At 37.1% G+C, this 21,507-nt stretch overlaps 1 protein-coding gene across 5 annotated transcripts in view; it reads left to right on the top strand.

Moving 5' to 3' along the window:
- VPS8 (VPS8 subunit of CORVET complex) overlaps positions 1-21,507 on the top strand; it is a 247,168-nt gene that overhangs the window by 97,121 nt on the left and 128,540 nt on the right. For all 5 annotated transcript variants that reach the window (XM_032875548.1, XM_032875551.1, XM_032875549.1 and 2 more), the window contains 3 exons: positions 10,433-10,475; positions 11,913-11,985; positions 12,276-12,395. In XM_032875548.1, coding sequence (XP_032731439.1) covers positions 10,433-10,475; positions 11,913-11,985; positions 12,276-12,395 — 236 coding nt within the window. The remainder of the gene's footprint in view (positions 1-10,432; positions 10,476-11,912; positions 11,986-12,275; positions 12,396-21,507) is intronic.

Here is a 21,507-nt window from a genome sequence, read left to right on the forward strand (position 1 = left end):
AAGATATCTTCCCATTTATATAGGTCTTGTTTAATTTTTTTCAATGATGTTTTGCAGTTTTTCATTGTGTAAGTCATATGCTTCTTTCGTTGAATCTATTCCTATTTTACTAATTTTGATGCTATTATAAGAGGAATTGGTATTTTAATTTCATTTTTGGAATTGGCATTTTCATTTCATTTTTGGAATGTTATTTGTGTGTATAGAAATGAAATTGATTATTGTTTATTGACCTTGTATCCTGCATTCTTGCTGAATTCATCCTAACTTTTTAAATGAATTCTGTAGAATTTTCTGCATATGTAAGATCATGTTTTTTTGTAAACAGAGATAGTTTTACTTCTTCCTTTCTAATCTGAATGCTTTCTATTTCTTTTTTCCTTCTTAATTGCCCTGGTTAGAACCTCCAATACACTATTGAATAAAGTGGCAAGAGTGGACATCTTTATCTTTTTCCTGGTATAAGAGAGAAAGCATTCAGTTTTTCATTATTTTTATTTTATTTTAAAAGATTTTATTTGTTTATTTGACAAAGATCACAAGTAGGCAGAGAGGCAGCAGAGAGAGAGGAGGAAGCAGGCTCCCCGCGGAGCAGAGAGCCCGATGTGGGGCTCGATCCCAGGACCCTGGGATCATGACCTGAGCTGAAGGCAGAGGCTTTAACCCACTGAGCCACCCAGGCACCCCTCAGTTTTTCATTATTATGTATGCTATATACTGTGAGTTTTTTGTAGATGGCCTTATCAATTTGAAGAATTTCATTCTTTTCCTAGTTGGATGAGTGGTTTTAATATGAAAGTATTGGATTTTGTCAAATGCTTTTTTCTGCATATATTAAGATAATCTTGTGGGTTTTGTCCTTTATTTTATATGGTTTATAAGACTTGGTTGATTTTTATATGTTAAGCCAATCTTATATTAGGCTAAATACCCCTTGGTATTTAGATATACACGATGCTGTATACATCTTTTGTAGATGCTGTTGGATTCAGTTTGCTGTTATTTTTTATTTTTTTATTTTTTGAGGATTTTTATGTCTGTATTTATAAAGGATATCCTTTAGTTTTATATTCTTTCCATGTCTTTTTCTGGTCCTAGTATGATATATACTTGAAATTTGGTATAATGGCATCATGGAATGGTTTGGGAAGTGTTCTCTCTTCTGATCTTTGGAAGAGTTTATGAAGGATTGGTATTCTTTTTTAAATGTTTGGAAGAATTCAGGGATGTCTGGGTGGCTCATTTTAGTTGAGCATCTGACTCTTGGTTTGGCTCAGGTCATGATCTCAGGTTTATGGAATTGAGCCCCAGGTTGGGCTCCATGTTCAGTGGGGTCTGCTAGAGATTCTCTCTCGCTCTTCTCTTACCCCCTACCCCCAACTCATGCTCTCTCTCCCCCTTCCTCCAAAAATAAAATAAATCTTTTAAAAAGGGCCATCTGGGTGGCACAGTTGGGCAAGTGTCTAAATCTTGCTTTCAGTTCAAGTCATGATCTCAGGGTCATGGGATTGAGCCCTGGGTTGGGCTCCTTGCTCAGCACAGAGTCTGCTTGGGTTTCTCTCTCCCTCTGCCCCTCTCCCCCACACTCATGTGCTTGCTCTCTCTAAAATAAATAAATAAATCTTAAAATGTTTGGTGGAATTCATTAATGAAGCCATGTGAGCCTAGGATATTCTTAGTTGGAAGTTTTTAAGTTCAGTCTTTTTGCTTATTATAGTCTGTTCCCATTATTTCATTTTAGGTCAGTTTTGGTATTTCTATGGGAATTTGTCCATTTCATCTATGTTATTTAATTTTTTGGCATATAGTGCTTATGGTATTCTTTTGTATTCTTTTATTTTTATAAGGTCAGTAGTGATTTCTTTTACTGATTTGAGTAATTTGAGTCCTCTTGTTTCTTGGTCTGTCTAGCTAAAGGTTTGTCAATTTTGTTGGCCTTTTCAGAGAACCAATTTTTTATTTCTTTGATTTTTTAAAAAAATTTCCTTTCATTTTTTGTTTATTTTAACTTTAATCTTTAATATTTACTTCCTCCATCTTACTAGTTGGGTTTGATTTGCACCCCCCTTTTTAAAAAAATATTTATTTGAGAGAGAGCATGAGAGAGAAAGAGCACAAGCGGGGGAAAGAGTAGAGGGGGAAGCAAACTCCCTGCTGAGCAGGGAGCCTATTGTGGGACTTGATCCCAGGAATCTAAGATCATGACCTGAGCCGAAAGAAATCTCAAGTAGACTCCATACTGAGAACAGAGCTGGACTTGGGGCTTGATTTCAGAACCTTGAGATCTTGATCCGAGCTGCAGTCAAGAGCTGGATGCTTAGTTAAGCCACCCAGGCACCCCAAGACTTATTTTGTAGCCTAACATAGGGTCTGTTCTGGAGAATGTTTTTATGCACTTGAAAATAATGTGTTGAATATGTTTTGCTGTTGAGTAGAAGTTCTGTAGACGTCCGTAGTTGACTTAGAGATTTGTTTAAGATTTCTGTTTACTGTTTATCTTCTGCTAATTGTTCTATCCATTAATGAAAGTGGATTAGTGAAGTCTCCAAGTATTACTGTTGGATTATTTATGTCTTATCTTAAAAGTTTGCTTCATCTTATTTTGGAGCTTTCAGTGCTTCAGCAGGCAGCTTACAATTCTGCCTTAACTTTTATTTTGCTTGTGCAGAGCCTCAAAGTTTGCTGTGAGTAGATTAAGGCTTTACCAGGTCTTTCTTGGATAGGTGTACAGCCCTATCTATACACATGTCCTTCTGGAGTTCTAGAAATAATGTTGGAGCTTTTTAAAACCCTCTGCAGACTCCCATTATCCAGTTTTTCCTTTTAAGTTTTTTTTTGTTGAGTTTATTAGTTCATTCTGATAATACCACCTCTGGCACCTGTAAAGTTAAACAGTTGCACTGATTGTTTTTGAGAGAGATCCTGGGGAGGAGGTGGGTTCCAGATAGTGTTGTTTGTGTTGAGTAAGCTCTGAGTCAGGACAAAAAAAAGACAAGCCTTGAGAATGGAGCTTTTAAGTGAGCTGCCAAATAGGTCACATATTTACAGTCCTCTGAGGATGAGGCTTTGGGGAGTTCCAAACCCATTTTGTTCCCTCAAGTGGCCACTAGGTTGCTGGTTTGTACCAGGCTGTTGGTTTTCAGAGCTATGGTAAAACTGGGGAAAGGGCGATAGGATAGATAACATTAAAATGTCATAAAACTCACAGAAATGAAGAATACCTTTGATGGGCTCATTAATAGACTGGACATAGCCAAGGAAGGAACCTCTGAGCTTGACGACATAACAGAAAGTTCAAAAACTGAAAAGCCAAGAGAAGACTAAAAATAGAACAAAACATCCAAGTGTTCTGTGGGAACTGTGGGACAACTACAAAAGGTATAACACACACATAGTGGGAATATCAGAGGGAAAAGGAAGAAAGGAACAGAAGCAGTATTTGAAGCAATAATAACTGAGGATTTCCCCAAATTAATATCAGACACGAAACCACAGACCCAGGAAGAGAACACTAAGCAGACCTAACAGCAAAACAAAACAACAACAACAAAAAACAACCTCACACCACACTTATGCATATCATATTTATACTGCAGAAAAGAAAAGCTAAAGATTCTGAAACAGACCAGAGGAAAGAAAGAACTTTACTTGTAAAGGAGCAAAAATGAGAATTACATTCAACTTCTTAGAAACCATGCAAGAAAGAAGAGAGTGGAGTAAATATTTAAAGTGTTGGGAACAAATATTTAAAGTGTTGAGAGAAAAAACCCCCATCAACATGGACTTTTGTACCCTGTAAAATTGTCCTTCTAAAGTGAGAGACAAATAGACTTTCTCAGACAAACCAAAATGGAGGGAATTTGATGCCAGGAGAACTCTTACAAGAAATATTAAAAGAAGTTCTTTAGAGAGAAAGAAAATAATATAGGTAGGAAACTCAGATCCAGGAAGGAGGATCAGAGAATTCATAGGTGAAGATAAAACAAAAGCATTTATTTTTCTTACTCTTTTTTTCCCAAAGAATGTAAAATGTATTGTAAGTATTGCAGCTTTTCAGAATGCCATCATTGTCAGTAATGATTATTGATACACAGCAGCTTATTTCATCAGGCTTGTGGCTTGGCATCCAGATACACAGTCTTATTCACCAGCAACATGGGTGCTGCTCCCAGCCAGAGAGTTTACGTGACTCTAACTTGAACAGGACTGTAAAGGAGAGCAGTTCCAATGCCAAGAACATAGCATAGAAGTGACACCACAGTGGAATCAGGCAGGCAGATTAGAACACATGGCCTTCTGGGCTTCTATGGTATAGCAAAATTTGAAGTCCAGTTTCCAGAAAAAATAAACACAAAACAAAACAAAATACTTTTTCTCCCCTAATCCTTGGGATGTTTTATGGATCTGGAAGCTTTGTGTTGCACATAGGAAACAGTTTTGGAAATTCAATTCATAGAGGAGATAAGGACATGGAATGAACTTGGTTCTTCCCCTACTCTGATGTTTGCTAAACATGGTGGGGGGGCTGCGGTGGAGGGAGTTTTATCTCTTTGCAGAAAAACACTGGGCTTTGGGGGCAGAGGAGTGGACATGGATGGCTGCTAGTGCCCCTTGCTAAGTTGGTCTGCAGAGACCTGGACTTTGTGAGGGAAATGATCTTCCTCAGGAGGAAACTTGATTGACAAGCAGGGAAACTATGAGTACTAGAGAAAGCCCAATCTGGTCCCCCTCCAACAAGTCACTGCTGAGGACCCTAAGCTTTTTACTGGAAAAAGGGGGCCTTCTCAGGGGTGCTCAGTCTTTTCAAAGATAATAGCATGACAGCCAACATTTAGAGGAATGAGTGTGCTGCCAGAACTCTGGAATCCTGCAGAGAAACCAAGAGCTTAGCTCCAACAGTAGTTTCTAGAAACATGCCCTCTGGTTTCCTTGGGATGTGCCCCCACTTTGACAAACTGCTCTGCCATGAGCCACTGCAAATGGCATCCTCTGAGCATGAATCAAGGGATGCTGTAGCACTGGGGCCTGGACTACAATCCTGGGGTTTAATTGGAGGGGTGTGCTCTGCCCTTAAGGCTGCTGAGGTCATGAACCCACTCTCCTGCATCCTTCTGAACACAGCAGATACTGATCACACCACAAACAACAAGATTCAAACAGTTTGGTGTAAGAAAACCTCTGTTTTTCTTATTCTTAATTCATCTGTCAAATAATAGTTAAAGATAATAACAACAATGGATTTGATAGTGTGTGTACATATACTTGTGTGTGTATATGTTTATATATAAATGAAATAAATGACTGCAAGGACACAAGGTACAGGAGGGAGGAATTAAGAGTATTTTGTTAATATAAGATAGTTATACTACCGGTGAAGCATTATAATGTTATTTAGAAGTAGATTTGGATTGGTAGTAAATCTGTGTTGCAAACTTGAGAGCAACAACTAAAAAATGGATGCATAATTGATATACTAGGAAAAGGGAAAAATAGAGTTCTATAAAATGTTCAGTTAAAATCGCAAAAGGCAGAAAAAGTGTTGAGGACAAAAATAGGAATAAAAAATATGGACAAGAAATAGAAAACAGTGATAATATAGTAGATATTAATCACTTAAAATGTCCATAGTCTAAATATACCAATTAAAAGAGATTATTAACATGGATCCAAAAAAATAAGACTTAACTAAAACTTGTATATAAGAAACCCATTTTAAATATAAAGACATATTAAAGAAGCAGAAAGATATACCACAGTTAACCCTAATCAAAAGAAAGCAGGAGTAACTATATGAATTTCAGACAGAGCCAACTTCAGAACAAAGAAATTTATCAGGGATAAAGAGGGGCATTATATGATGATTAAAGGATTAATACTCTAAGAAGACATAATAATCTATAATGTGCATGCACCTAATAACAGTGCCAAAATACATGAGGTAAAAACTGATAGAATAGTGAGGAGAAGTAGATAAATCCACTATTACAGTTGCAGATTTTAACACTCCTGTATCAGAAATGGACAGATCCATCAGGCAGAAATTAGTAAGGGCATAGGTGAACTCAGCAGAACCTTCATTCAACTGGATATTATTAACATCTGTGAGCTACTTCATCCAACAATAACAGATTACGCATTCTTTTCAAGATCACATGAAACATTTACTAATAAGATAGACCACATTCAGGGCTGTAAAACACAGTTTAAGAAATTTAAAAGAACAGAAATCATACAATGCCTGTTCTCAGACCACAGTAGAATTAAACTAGACAACAAGGGAAGGAACACTGGAAAATTCAAAAGATACATAGAGATTAACCAATATACTTCTAAGTAACACAGGAAACAAAGGAGAAATCTCAAGAAATTTAAGATTCTTTTTAATTAAATGAAAATACTCATAATATGTAAGATGCAGCAAAAGCAGCTCTGAGGGAAATTTATAACATTGAATGCATAAATAAGAAAAGTAGAAAGATTTAAAATCAATACTCTAAGGCTTCTACTTCAGGAATTTAGAAAAAGAAGAGCAAATTAAGTCCAAAATGAGCAAAGAAAAGAAATAATAAACATTGGATCATAAATCCATGAAATTAAAAACCGGAAATCAATAGAAAAAAGTGTTGACTTTTTTTGAAAATCTATTTCTTTGAAAAGATCAGTAAAACTGATTAAACTTCTAGTCATGCCAACAAAGAGAAAAGACACAAATTACTAATATTAGAAATGAAAGAAAAGACATCAGTACAGATCCCATGGATATTAAAAGGATAAGAAAGGAACATTATGAATACCTAGGTATCCACAAATTTGATAACCCTCATGAAATAGACTAATTCTTTGAAGGATACAATTTGCCAAAGCTTACACAAGAAGAAATTGACAATCTGAATAGACCTACATCTATTATGGAAATTATGGAAACCTACATCAATTATGGAAATTGGACTAATGATTAATAACCTTGAACAGAAGTGCCAGGCCCAGATGAGTTTCACTGGTAAATTCTACCAAACATTTAAGGAAGAAATTACACCAATTCTCTACAATCTCTTCTAAAAGGTAGGGCTAAGGGAATATGTATAACTTATTCTGTGAGCCCACTTAATGCCCTAATAGCAAAAGCAGACAAAAATATTATAGGGCAAGAAAAGACAAGTGTCTCTCATGAGCATAGATGTAGAAATCCTCAATAAAATATTATCAAGTTGAATACAAGAATGTATAACAAGAATTATTCACTACAGCCAAGTAAGACTTATCCCAGGTATACATGGCTCCTTCAGCACTTGAAAATTAATTAATGTATTCCATCCCATCAATAAGGAAGAGAAGAAAAATCTCATGATCATAATAACAGATCCAGAAAAGGCATTTGACAAAATCTAACACCCATTCACAAAAAAACTCTCAGTAATTTAGGAATAGAGGAAAATGTTCTCAACTTCATAAAGAACATCTATTAAAAAAACTACAGCTAACATCCTACTTAATGGTGAGAAATTTGACTCTTTACTACAAAATCAGGGACAAGGCAAGGATGTCCCCTTCTCACTGTTGCTTTCAACATCATACTAGAAGTCCTATGTAATACAAAAAGATAAGAAAAGAAAAAGAAGGTTATATAGTTTGTGAAGGAAAAAACAAAACTGTTCCTAGGTGACATCATTTATATAGAAAATCTGAAAGAATTAACCAAAAAACTCCTAGAACTAATAAGCAATTTTAGCGAAGTTGCAGGGTCAAGGTTAATATATGAAAGGCAATTGCTTTACTATATACTTGCAATAAATAAGTGGAATTTGAAATGACAAACATTACCATTTATATTAGCCCCCTAAAAAATGAATTACACATGTATAACAAAATATGAACAAAATCTATATGAGGAAGACTACAAAACTGATGAAAGATCAAAGAACTAAATAAATGGAAGGATATTCCATGTTCATGGAATGGAAACCTCATTATTGTCAAGATGTCATTTTTTTTTCTCAACTTGTTATATAGATTCAGATGTAATCCCAATCAGAATCCCAGGTAAGTTACTTTTTGGATATTGATAAACTGATTCTAAAATTTATATGGAGAGACAAAAGACCCACAAGAGCTATATTGAGACAACAACAGAGCTGGCAGACTGACACTACCCAAGACTTAGTATAAAAGCTACAATAATTGAGACAGTGTGGTACTGGCAAAAAAAAAGTGAGTAGAACAGAATAGAGAGCCCCCAAATAGACTCCCATAAATATAGTCAAGTGAACTTTGACAAAGAAGCAAATACAATGCATTGGACAAAGGTAGTCTTTCCAACAAATAATGCTAGGACAAATAGACATCCATACACCACCCCCCCAGAAAAAAAGTGAGAAACAGAATTTACACCCTTTACAAAAACGAGTCCAAAATGGATTTTAGACCTAATTATAGAATGCAAAACTAGGAGCACATCTAGAAGATAGCATAGGAGACAACCCAATTGTCTGTGGTTATGGTGATGAATTTTTTGATAAGGCAGCATTCAATGGAAAGAAGGTACCATCCGTGAAAGAAATAATAAGCTGGTCTTTGTTAAAATTAAAAACTTGTGCTCTATAAAAAACAGTATTAAGAGAAAGAAAATAATCCACAGATTGGGAGAAAATATTTGCAGAAGACTGTTACCCAAAGTATACAAAGAACTCTTGAAACTCAGCAATAAGAAGATGAGCAACTGGATTTAAAAAATGGACAAATGATCTGAATAGTCATCTCACCAAAGAAGATACAGAGAGGTCAAGTATATGAAAAGATGTGCAACATCATTAGGCCAGTAAAAATTAAAACAGCAAGATACCACTACATGCCTGTTGGAATGGCTAAAATCTGTAACACTGACAACACCAAATTCCAGCAGTGATGTGGAGCAGCAGGAACTCTCATTAGTTGCTGGTGGGAATGCATAATGGTACAGTCACTGTGGGAGACAGTTGGGCAGTTTCTAACTAAACTGTGTGATCCAGTAATTAATGCTCTTTCATTTTTACCTAAAGTAGTTGAAGAACTGATGTCCACACAAAATCTTGCACACAGATGTTCATAGTATCTCTCTTCATAATTCCCGAATTTGGAAGCAACCAAGATGTACATTAGTAGGTGAATGGATAAACTGTGGTACGTCTGTACTGTGGAATATTATTCACCACTAAAAAGATATGAAGTCTCAAACTATGAAAAGACATGGGGGAAACGTAAATGCATATCACTAATGAGAGAAGCCCAGCTGAAAAGGCTGCATATTCTGGGATTCCAATTACATGACATTGTGGAAAAGGCAAAACTATGGAGACAATAAAAGAATCCATGTTTGCTAGGGCTTGATGGAGAGGGAGGGATGAAAAGGCTGAGCACCGAGGACTTTAGAGTCTGTGCACAGTACCGTGATGGTGTTTGTACATCAGCATACATTCACCAAAACCCATAGAGTGCACATCATTAAGAGTAAACCGTCATGTAAACTGTGGACTTCATGTGATGATGTGTCACTGTAGATTCATTGATGGTAGGAAATGTACCACTCCGGAGCAGATGTTGATAGAGGAAGCGATTGTGTGGTGTAGAGGTAGGGCGTATGGGAAATCTCTATATCTTCCTCTCAATTTTGCTTTGAACCTAGTGAAACTTCTCTAGAAAATGAAGTTTATTAATTTTTAAAAAGTTGCAAAAAGGAAGCAGTATGTAATTATTCGTATGATTTTGAACAATTCAAGTTTATTTGTGCTTCAAACAGCATAGATTTGGAGTACTTAGAAAAGATTACTGATTAAGAGAGGTACACTTGCTTGCATTATGCCTGTTATTCATGTATCAAAAATAAAAACTTCAGCTTATCATCATTGTTACCGATCACAGATTCCTATAATCTGCACACCATAAGAATTACTGATCACTTGATCCATTCTTGTGTCTCCTGCTCTGTTCTATGTTGCCCTTAAGCCCTTGGCCTAAAACTAATCTTAGTGTCTTATTCTAAATACTTGTGAACAGTGGCTTTCTCAGCCCTAGAGCACAGTAAGTAGTAAGGGTCCATGTTACAAATGAGAAGACGTTATAGTTATGCCTTAATACTACTTAACTGGTCTTTAACTCATCAACTCATTGCCTGTTCTACACCTTCCCCTGGTCCCAAGCTACTGGTTAAGCCAACAGTGCATGGTTCTCTACCCTCAGATGTACGCCTTCTACTGTAACCTTGTTTGACTCATGGAGTCTGTATCTGTGAAAAGAATCTAACGGAAATTCTAAAAACAAGAATTAAAGTGGTTTTATCTCAAATTGTGTATTATTTAGAGAGATACCTTAATTGCCAAGTTTTATTTTTTTCCATATAAAGATTGTATTTCTGAAAAGGTTTTGAGAGGTATTGCTGAAGATACTTTTTCTATTTCAGATGAGCAAGTTGTTATGGGCAACAAGCTTCTTGTATATATTAGGTAAGAGATCTGTTTAAAAAAACTTATTTGTGTTCTCCTTCCATAATTGCCTCCCTCCTCCCCAACCCCGGTATTCTTATAGGTGTCGTCATCTCCTCTATGTATAGTGCTTTCCATGTTTCTGTGTTCGCATGTACAGTATGATTCTCAACTGCGGGTGATTTTGTGCCCCCCCTCAGTGAACCCCCCCCCCACCCTGAGTTTCTGCAATATCTAGAGTCATTTTTGTTTGTCACAGCTGGGGCTAGGGGAGGGATGCTGCTGGCATCTTGGGGGTGGTGGCCAAAGATGTTCCTGGTGTCCTTCTGTGCACAGGGTAGTCCATACAATGAAGAATTGTCTCTGTCAAAATATCAATAAGGCTGAGGTTGAGAAAGCCCGGCGGTAGAGTATTTTACTTTTACTACTGTCAGCTCTGCGATATGTGTTGTCTCTGTTTTATATAAAAGGGCAAGAGATATGTTTAGATCATGAGAAAGTTAGTGACAGAGATTAAGCTGTGAACTGTTTATCTCCTTACTCTCCAAACAGGAGACTGTGCAGGCTCAGAATTGTGTCCTGATAGAACTTTAAGACAGATGACTGGCTGCCAGACTAGCAGGCAGGAAGGTGGCAGAACCTGCCAGAGTGTTATTTTAGCTCCTATCTAGTGTCAGAGTTAGCTTTGAGACCTGTTTCACACTTGTTACATTGATTCTTGAAAACAGTACAGCATCTGCCTGGTACTCTATTATCTGTACTCTACGCTTCTTAGAAGATGCTGTCCCTAATCCAACATTCAGAATTGATGACTAGTTCAAAAAGTTTAAGATCAGTCTCCGCCCCCCACCTCCGCCAATGAGGACATACTCAGAAGACATCTTTGTAGTTCAGCCCACAAGGCATAATCCATAAAGCATTAGCTGTAAGGAAGGTCTGATTTAGAAGTAAAACTGAGCAGTTAATTTCTCATCAGGTCCTCCTCTCCCTGAAGACTTGTCCTATTGAGGACATTTTCCACACATTGGTTAGCCCAGCTCATTCCCTGGCTTTGATCACTGTTCTTAGAGCCACTGGCTCAAAGTCCCTGAGAACATTAGGCTTTTTGCCGGTAAATCATAGCGCAGTGGTGCTATTAGGCTTTTTCTGGTGCTGGGTGTGAGACCTTCAGATAGTCTGTTCTCATTCGTTTTTGTCCACTTCTGCGGCCTGGGTTTTTCTTAGGAAAAATGAGAAGAAATGAAAGTGCTTACTCTGTCACGGGATGTGTTCTTTCACCACCATCCCTGTTGGCCCCAGTTTCTGAACAGGCTCTCACCTTGATCGAATTTGAACTTGACCTGACAAAAGCTGAGCCTGCTTAAAAATCAAATGACTATATTGGGTTTGAGAAACAGTGTGCTACCTGAAGTCAGCCCACTACAAGTCACCAACTCTGTTCTCTTTCTTTTCTCCTAGCTGTTGTCTTGCGGGCCGAGCCTATCCCCTTGGTGATATCCCTGAAGATCTTGTTCCCTTGGTTAAAAACCAGGTTGGTGCTATTTCCACAGCATTTCTATGATCACTTCTTGTTAAATGCAAGAAAGAGGAACTGTAATTGAGTGTTACATGTGAGTCAGGAGCTGTCTGTAGTGGTAACAGAGAGCCTCCCCCCTCATCACGGCCGCCAGGAAGTAGAGCTGAGACAGGTTAGAAAAGTTATTAAGTGGTAGCAATTTAGACCAAATTCGACCTGCCTTTATTTTGTCCAAATGGGAATCGTTGCTTCAGCAAGATACTTTGTAAGGAGAGAAAATAATCAACATTTCTTTCAACTTGCAGGTTTTTGAATTTCTGATTCGCTTGCATTCAGCAGAAGCTTCCCCCGAGGAAGAAATCTACCCCTACGTTCGGACTCTGCTACATTTTGACACAAGAGAATTTCTAAATGTATTGGCACTGGTAAGAGATAATATGATTTTAAGGTATTTTTAGAGGAAAGAGGGTGATAAATTCTTTTTAATAGAAAGAAGGATGTGTGTGCAGGTACAATTTTTATGCCCTAACAGTGAGCAGTAAACATTTTAACATGTTTAATTTTGTTCTGCCCCCCATATTTCCTAATTCTTTATCTCCCTTCTTTCCCTCCCACTTTTGTCCCTCCCATCCTTCCTCCCATCTTCCCCTGTGTCTGTCTCTTTTTACCACATCCTTATCAAAAAGTTAAAGCAGTATTAGATATGTGTAGCATGTTTGGTTTTATAAATTATAGTAGTTGACATACTGAATATGGAAGAAGGCTCTGATGGACTTGTAGTGGTGATGATTGTGGAAGTCACTGGAGTCTAAATGGAACACTGAAGCTTCCTGCTGAAAAAGTGACGTTATGCATATTTAATTAAAGATGGATTTGAGTGAGCCAGGTTCTCCATGCAAATACTCCCAAGGGAATAATTATATAACACACAATATATCATTCCAATTAAATAGGATTATAATGTTTTTAAAAAATCTTTTGATAACATGAACAGAGTTTATATTACAGTGTTTAGTGAAGCCGGAGCCTCACAATGTATAAGATGCACACAAATGTTATATATACGAAGTATTTAGAGAAGAAAGACCAGAAGGAAATACACCTAAATATTGTTAGTGATTAACTGTGAAATGGGGCAAATTTCTCTAATGATCGTACATTTATAAGTTGAATAATGTAATAAACTGTTAAAAAAATGCCTATGAGAAGGAAAAGATTCCCGATTTTTTTATACTTTTAATTGATTTATTTAAATATCTGACTTCAGAAGTGGTAATTTTAATTGCACAGAAAGAAAGGAGAAGAGACTTAGAAGTGGAAGTCCGACCTAGTTGGTTTAAGAAACCTTAGAGAACATAAGGGTACTTGCTATCCAGCATGTAGAAAATGAGAAAGAGAAAGTCATGAGCAGGGTTACAGAAAGAGTGGTGGAGAGCAACAAAGAATTCTAACTCATTTTCATTTTTGTAAGGGCTCTGGTAGCACTGAAGACCATGTGGAATTGTGCTGACATCTGAATTATGAGGATTGACAATAAGGCTGTAGTACAATCTCGTTTGCTTGACAAATAGTTGAGCACCTACTATATCACATGGTCTGTACTGTCTGGGGTGTACCATTGCCTTACAAGCTCTAAAGCCTGTGTTGGTGGAGAATGTAGAGGATGTAGACTTTGAGATCAGTAATTATGCACAATGCAGTGCTGCCATTGAAGAAGCTCATACCTACGAGAGAATTTTTGTTAAAGAAGGTTTCCTAGAGGAAATGATGTCCATGTGAGTCTCAAAGGATGAATAGAAGTTAGGTTAAGGTTAGGGAAAAATATTCTTGGAAGAAGGACAAAATATGTAAAAAGACCTGGAAACAAGACAGAGCAAGGTAAGCTCAAGGAATTGGGGGTAAAAAATCAGTATGGCCACATCCCAAAGTGTACGGAAGCCTATAGTAAGGAACAAATCTGAATAGGTAAGTGAAGACTGAGTTTTGTAACCCATGGTGAGAAGTTTGGATTTTACACTGGAGCAGTAGGTAGCCACTAAAACATTTTAGGCAAAGGAATATCATGATTTATAGTTTAGGAAAATTCCCTATGACTATTGTATGAAAATGGGTTGAAATAAGACAACTTTAAAGGCAAGAAGATCTGTTAGCAAATTTTTGTACTTATCTAAGTAAGGGTGCCTAGGTGGCTCAGTGGGTTAAGCATCTGCCTTTGGCTCAGATTATGATCCCAGAGTCCCAGGATTGAGCCCCACATTGGTCTCCCTGCTCCGTGGGGAGTCTGCTTTTCCCTCTCCCTCTGCCCCTCCCCCTGTTCTTTCTCTCTCTCTCTCAAATAGATAAAATCTTAAAAAAATTGGTAGAAGATTAAAGGTGACTTGAATTAGGGCAGTGACTCCAGGCATAATAAGACGTGAAAGGATTTAAAAGATATTTTAGGAAGCAAATTGGCCTTAAACTTGGGACTTATTGCATAGTTGGATGTGAAGGATAAGATAAATGGGAAGCATCAAAGATTCCTAGATTTCTGACTTGGTTAACTGGGTGTATAGTGGTTTATATATTCAGTAGGCAATCAGGAGAAACCAGTTTCTTGGGAGATGAGGGGGTAGGACAGGGTTATGGTGAGGGATGGGAGAGTACAGATATTAATTCTCCTTTAGACTTAATGAATTTGAAATGCCTGAAAGATATGTGGAGGTTTTCTTCCGTGCTTGTATCAAGTGTTGGCCGCAAGCCCAAGTACCAGAGCTGGAGAAATTGGTAAGGCCTAGGATCTGAAATCCTGAATTCACTACCTATTTTGCCATGATTGATTGATCATATAACTTTCCTAATTCAGTTAATATATCTTAATAAAAACATTTTCAGGGAGACACAAAATAATTTACATGACAGATTTTTAAATCACAATTTACCACCTTTTTTCATTTAGGAATATTTTTTCAAGTAAAATTTTAAAATTTAGCTTCCTTGAGGTATAATTTATGCAAAATGTAGTTCATCCATTTCAAGAGAAGACTTTGACAAATGTATAGTCTTGTGACCTCTCCTGCAATCCAGGTATGGAACACTTCCATGACACTTGCGGTTTTGTAGTTAGTCTCAAACCCCATCCACTGCCAGTTCCCAATTTGCTTTCTAACACTGAAATTTTGCCTTTTCCAGAATGTCCTATAAATAAAATCATAAGCTCTGTAGTTTGGGAGCTTCTTTCACTTAAAATAATGCTTTTGATATTTATCAATGCTGTTGCTTATATCAATAGGTTGTTCCCTTTTTTTGAAGTTTTTATTGAAATTCCAGTTAGTTAACATACCCTGTAATATTAGTTTCAGGTGTATGGTATAGTGACCCACTACTTCCATGAACCCATGCTCATCACAACATGTATACGCCTTCATCCCCACCCCTGATTTCCCCCATCCCTGCCCACCTCACCTCTGGTAACCATTAGTTTGTTCTCTAGAGTTAACAGATCGCTTCTTGGTTTGCCTCTCTCTCTTTTATTCCCTTTGCTTGTTTGTTTTGTTTCTTTAATTCCACATATGAGTGAAATTATATGGTATTAGTCTTTCTCTGACTTTGTTCACTTAGGTAATACTCTCTAGCTCCATCTGTGCCATTGTAAATGGCAAGATTTCATTCTTTTTTATGGCTGAGTACTATCCCATTGTGTGTATATACCATATCTTTTTTCTCCATTCATCAATCAATGGACACTTGAGCTGCATCTGTAATTTGGCTATCGTAGATAATGCTGCTATAAACATCAGAATGCATGTATCCCTTTGATTTAGTATTTTTTGTATTCTTTGGGTAAATAAATACTCAGTTGTGCAATTGCTGGGTTATGGGATAATTCTAATTTTAACGTTCTGAGGAACCTCATACTGTTTTCCATCATGGCGGCACCAGTTTGCACTCCCACCCACAGTTCGAGAGGGTTCCCTTTTCTCCACATCCTTGCCAACACCTGTTGTTTCTGTGTTGTTGATGTTAGCCATTCTGACAGGTGTGAGGTGATACCTCATTGTAGTTTTTGATTTGCATTTCCCTGATGATAAGTGAGGTTGAGTATCTTTTCATGTGTCTGTTGGCTATCTGTATGTCTTCTTGGAGAAATGTCTATTCATGTCTTCTGCCCATTTATTAATTGTATTTTTTTTTTTTAGGTGTTGAGTTTTAAAAGTTCTTTATGTATTTTGGATATTAATGCTTTATCAGATACATCATTTGCAAATATCTTTTCCCATTCCATAGGTTGCCTTTTAGTTTTATTGAGTGTTTCCTTCACTGTCCAGAAGCTTTTTAATTTAATGTAGTCTCAGTAGTTAATGTTTGGTTTTGTTTCCAGTACCTCAGGAGACACATCTAGAAAGAAGTTGCTATGGCTGATGTCCAAGAAGTTACTGCCTGCGCTCTCCTCTAGGATTTTTTGGTTTCTGGTCTTATATTTAAGTCCTAATTAATTTTGAGTTAATTCTTGTGTATGGTGTAAGAAAGTGTTCCAGTTTCATTCTTTTGCAGGTGGCTGTCCAGTTTTCCCAACACCGTTTGTTGAAGACACTGTTTTTTTCCCCCATTGGATATTCTTACCTGCTTTGTTGAGAATTATGGGTTCATTTGTGGGTTTTCTATTCTCTTGCATTGATCTACATGTCTGTTTTTGTGTCAGTACCATAGTGTTTTGATTACAGCTTTGTACTATAACTTAAAGTCCAGAATTGTGATGTCTATAGCTTTGCTTTTTTTTTTTTTCCCCCAAGATTGCATTGGCTATTTAGGATCTTTCGTGGTTCCATACAAACTGTAGGATTGTTTGTTCTAGCTCTGTGAAGAATGCTGTTGGTATTTTAATAGGGATTGCATTAAATCTGTCAATTTCTTTGGGTAGTAGAGATTTTTAACAGTATTTTTCTAGGGGTGCCTCAGTGGCTTAGTCAGTTAGGCGTCTGCCCAGGGTCTTGGGATCGAGCCCTGCATTGGGCTCCTTACTCAGTAGGGAGTCTGCTTCTCCCTCTCCCTCTAACTGCTGCTCCCCCTGCTATCTCTGTCAAATAAATAAATAAATAAAAACATTTTTTTAAAAAATACCTGTTTTTCCCATCCATGAGCATGGAATAGCTTTCCATTGTGTCATCTTCAGTTTCTTCCATCAGTATTTTATAGTTTTCAGAGTACAGGTCTTTCACCTATTTCATTAGATTTATTTCTAGATATCTTATTGGTTTTGGTGCGGTTGATTCCTTAATTTCTCTTTCTGCTGCTTCATTATTGGTGTTTAGAAATGCCACAGATTTCTGTACATTTATTTTATATACTGCGATTTTACTGAATTTGTTTATCAGTTCTAGCAGTTTTTGGTTGAGTCTTTAGGGTTTTCTCTATATAGTGTCATGTCATCTGCAAATAGTGACAGTTTTACTTGTTCCTTGCCGATTGGGATGCCTTTTATTCCTTTTAGTTGTCTGATTGCTAAGGCTAGAACTTCTAGTACTATGTTGAATGAAAAAGGTGAGAGTGGACATCCTCATTTTGTTCCTGACCTAGAGGAAAAGCTGCCAGTTTTTCTCCATGTAGGATGGTATTAACTGTGGGCTTTTCGTATATGGCCTTTTTTATGTTGAGGTATGTTTCCTCTAAACCTCCTTTGTTGGGAGTTTTTATCATGAGTGATTGTTGTACTTTGTCAAAGGCTTTTTCTATATCTGTTGAAAGGATCATATGGTTCTTATCCTTTCTTTTGTTAATGTGATGTATCACATTGATTGACTTGTGAATTTTGAACCAGCAACCTGGGAATCAATCTATTTGATCACTGTGAATGATTTTTCTTTAATGTATTGTTGGATTTGGTTTGCTAGTATTTCATTGAGAAATTTTACATCTGTGTCCCTCAGGAATATTGGCCTGTAGTTCTCTTTTTTTTGTGATGTCTATCTGGTTTTGGCATCAGGGTCATGTTGGCCTCATACAGTGAATTTGGAAGTTTTACTCCCTTTTCTGTTTTTTGGAATAGTTTGAGAAGAATAGGTATTAACTCTCCTCAAATGTTTTAAGTAGCTATTAACTCTTCTTTAGAATTTGCCTGAGAAGACATCTGGTCCTGAATTTTTGTTTGTTGGGAGTTTTTTTTAATTATTAAGTTTCTTTGCTGGTTATTGGTCTATTTGAGTTTTCTATCTCTTCCTATATCAGTTTTGGTAGTTTATATATTCCTAGGAATTTATCCATTTCTTCTGGGTTGTACATTAGTTGGCATATAGTTTTTCACAACATTCTTCTATAATTGTTTGTGTTTCTGTGGTGTTGGTTATTATTTCTTTCCTCTCATTTGTGATTTTATTTAATTGGGTCCTTTCTCTTTTGTTTTTGGTAAGACTGGCTGAGGTTTATCAATTTTACTAATTTTTTCAAAGAACCAGCTCCTGGTTTCATTGATCTATTGCGTTTTTAGTTTCTATATCATTCATTTCTCCTCCAATCTTTATTATTTCCTTCCTATTACTGTTTTGGGATTTGTTTGTTGTCCTTTTCCTAGCTCATTTAGGTGTTAAGATTGTTTGAGATTCTTCTTGCTTTTTGAGGTGGGCCTACTATGTACTACTGTGTACTTCCCTCTTAGAACCACTTCTGCTGCATCCCAAAGCTTATACCATTGTGTTTTCATTTTCATTTGTGTCCATGTATTTTTTTAGTTTCTTTTGATTTCCTGGTTCACCTGTTCATTGTTGTGTCGCATGTTGTTTCACGTCCTTGTATTTGTGGTCTTACGAGACTTTTCTTGCAGTTGACTTCTAGTTTCATAACGTTGGGGTCAGTAAAGGGGCATGGTATGATTTCAGTCTTTTTGTACTTGTTGAGACCTGTTTTGTTACCTAATAGGTTATGATTTATTCTAGAGAATGTTCCACGTGCTCTTGAAAAGAATGTGTATTCTGCTGTTTTAGCCCAACTGGTCCAGTGTGTCTTTCAAAACCACTGTTCCCTTGTTGATTTTTCTGTTTAGATGATCTGTCCATTGATGTAAGTGGGGTGGTAAAGTCCCCTACTATTATTGTATTATTAATAGTTCCTTTATGTTTGTTACTAATTGTGTTATATATTTGGGTGCTACCATTTTCAGTGCATAAATATTTACAATTGGTATATCTAGTTGGATTGTTCCCTTTATTATTATATAGTGCCCTTCTTTGTCTCTTGTTACAGTCTTTGTTTTAAAAGTCTAGTTTGTCCAATATAGGTATTGCTACTCCAGCTCTCTTTTGACATCCATTTGCATATCAGTATTTCTCCATCTCCTCACTTTCAATCTGAAGGTGTCTTTAGGTCTAAAATGACCCTCTTATAGGCAACATATAGATGGGTCTTGTTTTCTTATCCATTCTGACACCCTATGCCTTTTGATTGGAGCATTTAGTCCATTTATATTCAGAGTTATTATCGATATGTATTTATTGCCATTTTATTACTTGTTGTTTTGGAAGATTTTTCTCTGATCCTTTCTTGTCTTTCTCTCGTGTTTTACTGGTTTTCTTTCGTGATGTATTTGGATTTCTTTCTCTTTATTCTTCATGTGTTTATTAGGGGGTTTTTGATATTGGTCACCATTAGGTTTGTATATTACCTCTTTTGTAAATAGCAGTCTGTATTAAGTTGATGGCTGTTCAGATTGGCACTGATTCTTTTTTCTACACATTTTGAGTATATGTTATTACATTTTATATCCTTTTTTGTGTGTGAGTCCTTGACTGAATTTTACAGAAATATTCATTTTTACTGCTTTGTGTTTCCTGCATTTATACTATCACTTTTGTTTTCTCCTTTCCACTCGAAGAGTCCCCTTTAATATTTCTTGCAGGGCTGGTTTACTCATCACAAACTCTTTTAGCTTTTTTCTGGGAAACTCTTTATCTCTCCTTCTATTCCAAATGGTAGCCTTGCTGGATAGAATATTCTTGGCTGCAGATTTTTCCTAGTCAGCATTTTGAATGTATTGTGCCACTCCCTTCTGGCCTGCCAAGATTTCTGTTGAAAAATCTCTTTGAAAAGAAAACCCTAGCCTTATGGGTTTTCCCTTGTAAGTTAATGACTTTTGTTGCTTTTCAGATTTTTTTATCACTATATTTTGCCATTTTAATTATGGTATGTCTTGGTTTTGGCCTGCTTTTGTTGATTTTGATGGGAGTTCTCTTTGCCTCTTGGATCTATAAGTCTGTTCCCTTCCCCAGATTAGGGAAATTTTTAGCCATTATTTCTTAAAATAAATTTTCTGCCCCCTTTTCTCTTTCTTCTTCTAGATGCCTTTAATATGAATGTTATTATATTTAGTATAGTAACTGAGTTCCCTGAGTCTATTCTTGTTGCATAATTTTTTCTCTCTTTTGTTCAGCTTCATTGCTTTCTGTTACTGTTTCTTCTGGGTCATCAATTCATTCCTCAGCTTCTTCCAGCCTGCTGTTCACTGCATCAAATGTGTTTCTAATCTCGTTTATTATGCTCTTCATCTTTCTTTTTTAACTCTTTTATGTTTGTGGTAAGGGTCTTATTGATGTCTTCTGTTCTTTTCTCAAACCGAGCGGGTAGTCCTATGATTGTTGCTTTAAATTCTCCTTAAGGCATGTTACATGTATCTGTTTCACGTAGATCTCTGGCTGTTATTTCTTGCTCTGTCTTGTTCTTTCATTTAGGATAAATTCCTGTCTTCACATTTTGTCTAAATTGCTTCCACCTTATAAGGGTTAGAAAAGCCAGTTATGTGTCCTGCTCCTGGAAGTAATGGCCTTATGATGAAGAGGTCATGTAGTGTCCAGGGCTTGTCACTTCAGGGAATGTCACCAGTGTGTACTGTGTGTGTTCTGGCTGCTCTATCCTTCATGCAAGTCACCTGCAGAGACTCTCCTTGCTTGCTGTGGGCATTGTTTCATCCCTGGCCTGAATGTGGTGAGTTTTAACTAGGTTTACTCTGGTCTGCTTGTGAAATGAGACCTGTCACCACCTACATTGGAACTGAGGCCCTGCCAAACTCTCTGGTTAGGCGACTTAGTGTGGGTAGGGGTTTATGCTGGTCTTCTTGGGGAGGGGCTCACCAAGCTGGGATTGAGGGAAGTGTGACTGAGAAGGACAATTCTACTAGAGCTCAGAGGGATTGGGCTTTGGTGAAAGCAAGTCAGTCAGCCAGTGTTACCTGCAGGTGGCTCTGTGTTTATACTGATTTGTGGCACCAGCCAGCTCCTTTCTTCCTGGAGGGGTATGCCCATGAACATTGCCTCTCTGGGATATGCTCCAGAAGAACAAATAATCTCCTACTGTGTCCCCCAGGCACTCTTCAGATTGCTATTTCCATGGTATCTGCCCCCAAATTGTTCGTCTGCCTTCCCTCCAGGAGTACTGCAGTACCTTCTAGGCTCTATCCCAGCCAAGCCTGCTGACCTTTAAAATTCCAGGCTTTAAGCCCTGCTCGTTGCAAGAAGTCATAAAACTCAGCCCCTCTCATTTCCTAAGCCAGTGGCTCTAGGGAAATGTTTTCCTTAT

The sequence above is a fragment of the Lontra canadensis genome, unplaced genomic scaffold (genome assembly GCF_010015895.1).
Source record: "Lontra canadensis isolate GAN:19392208 unplaced genomic scaffold, GSC_riverotter_1.0 scaffold56, whole genome shotgun sequence".
Lineage (NCBI taxonomy): Eukaryota > Metazoa > Chordata > Mammalia > Carnivora > Mustelidae > Lontra > Lontra canadensis.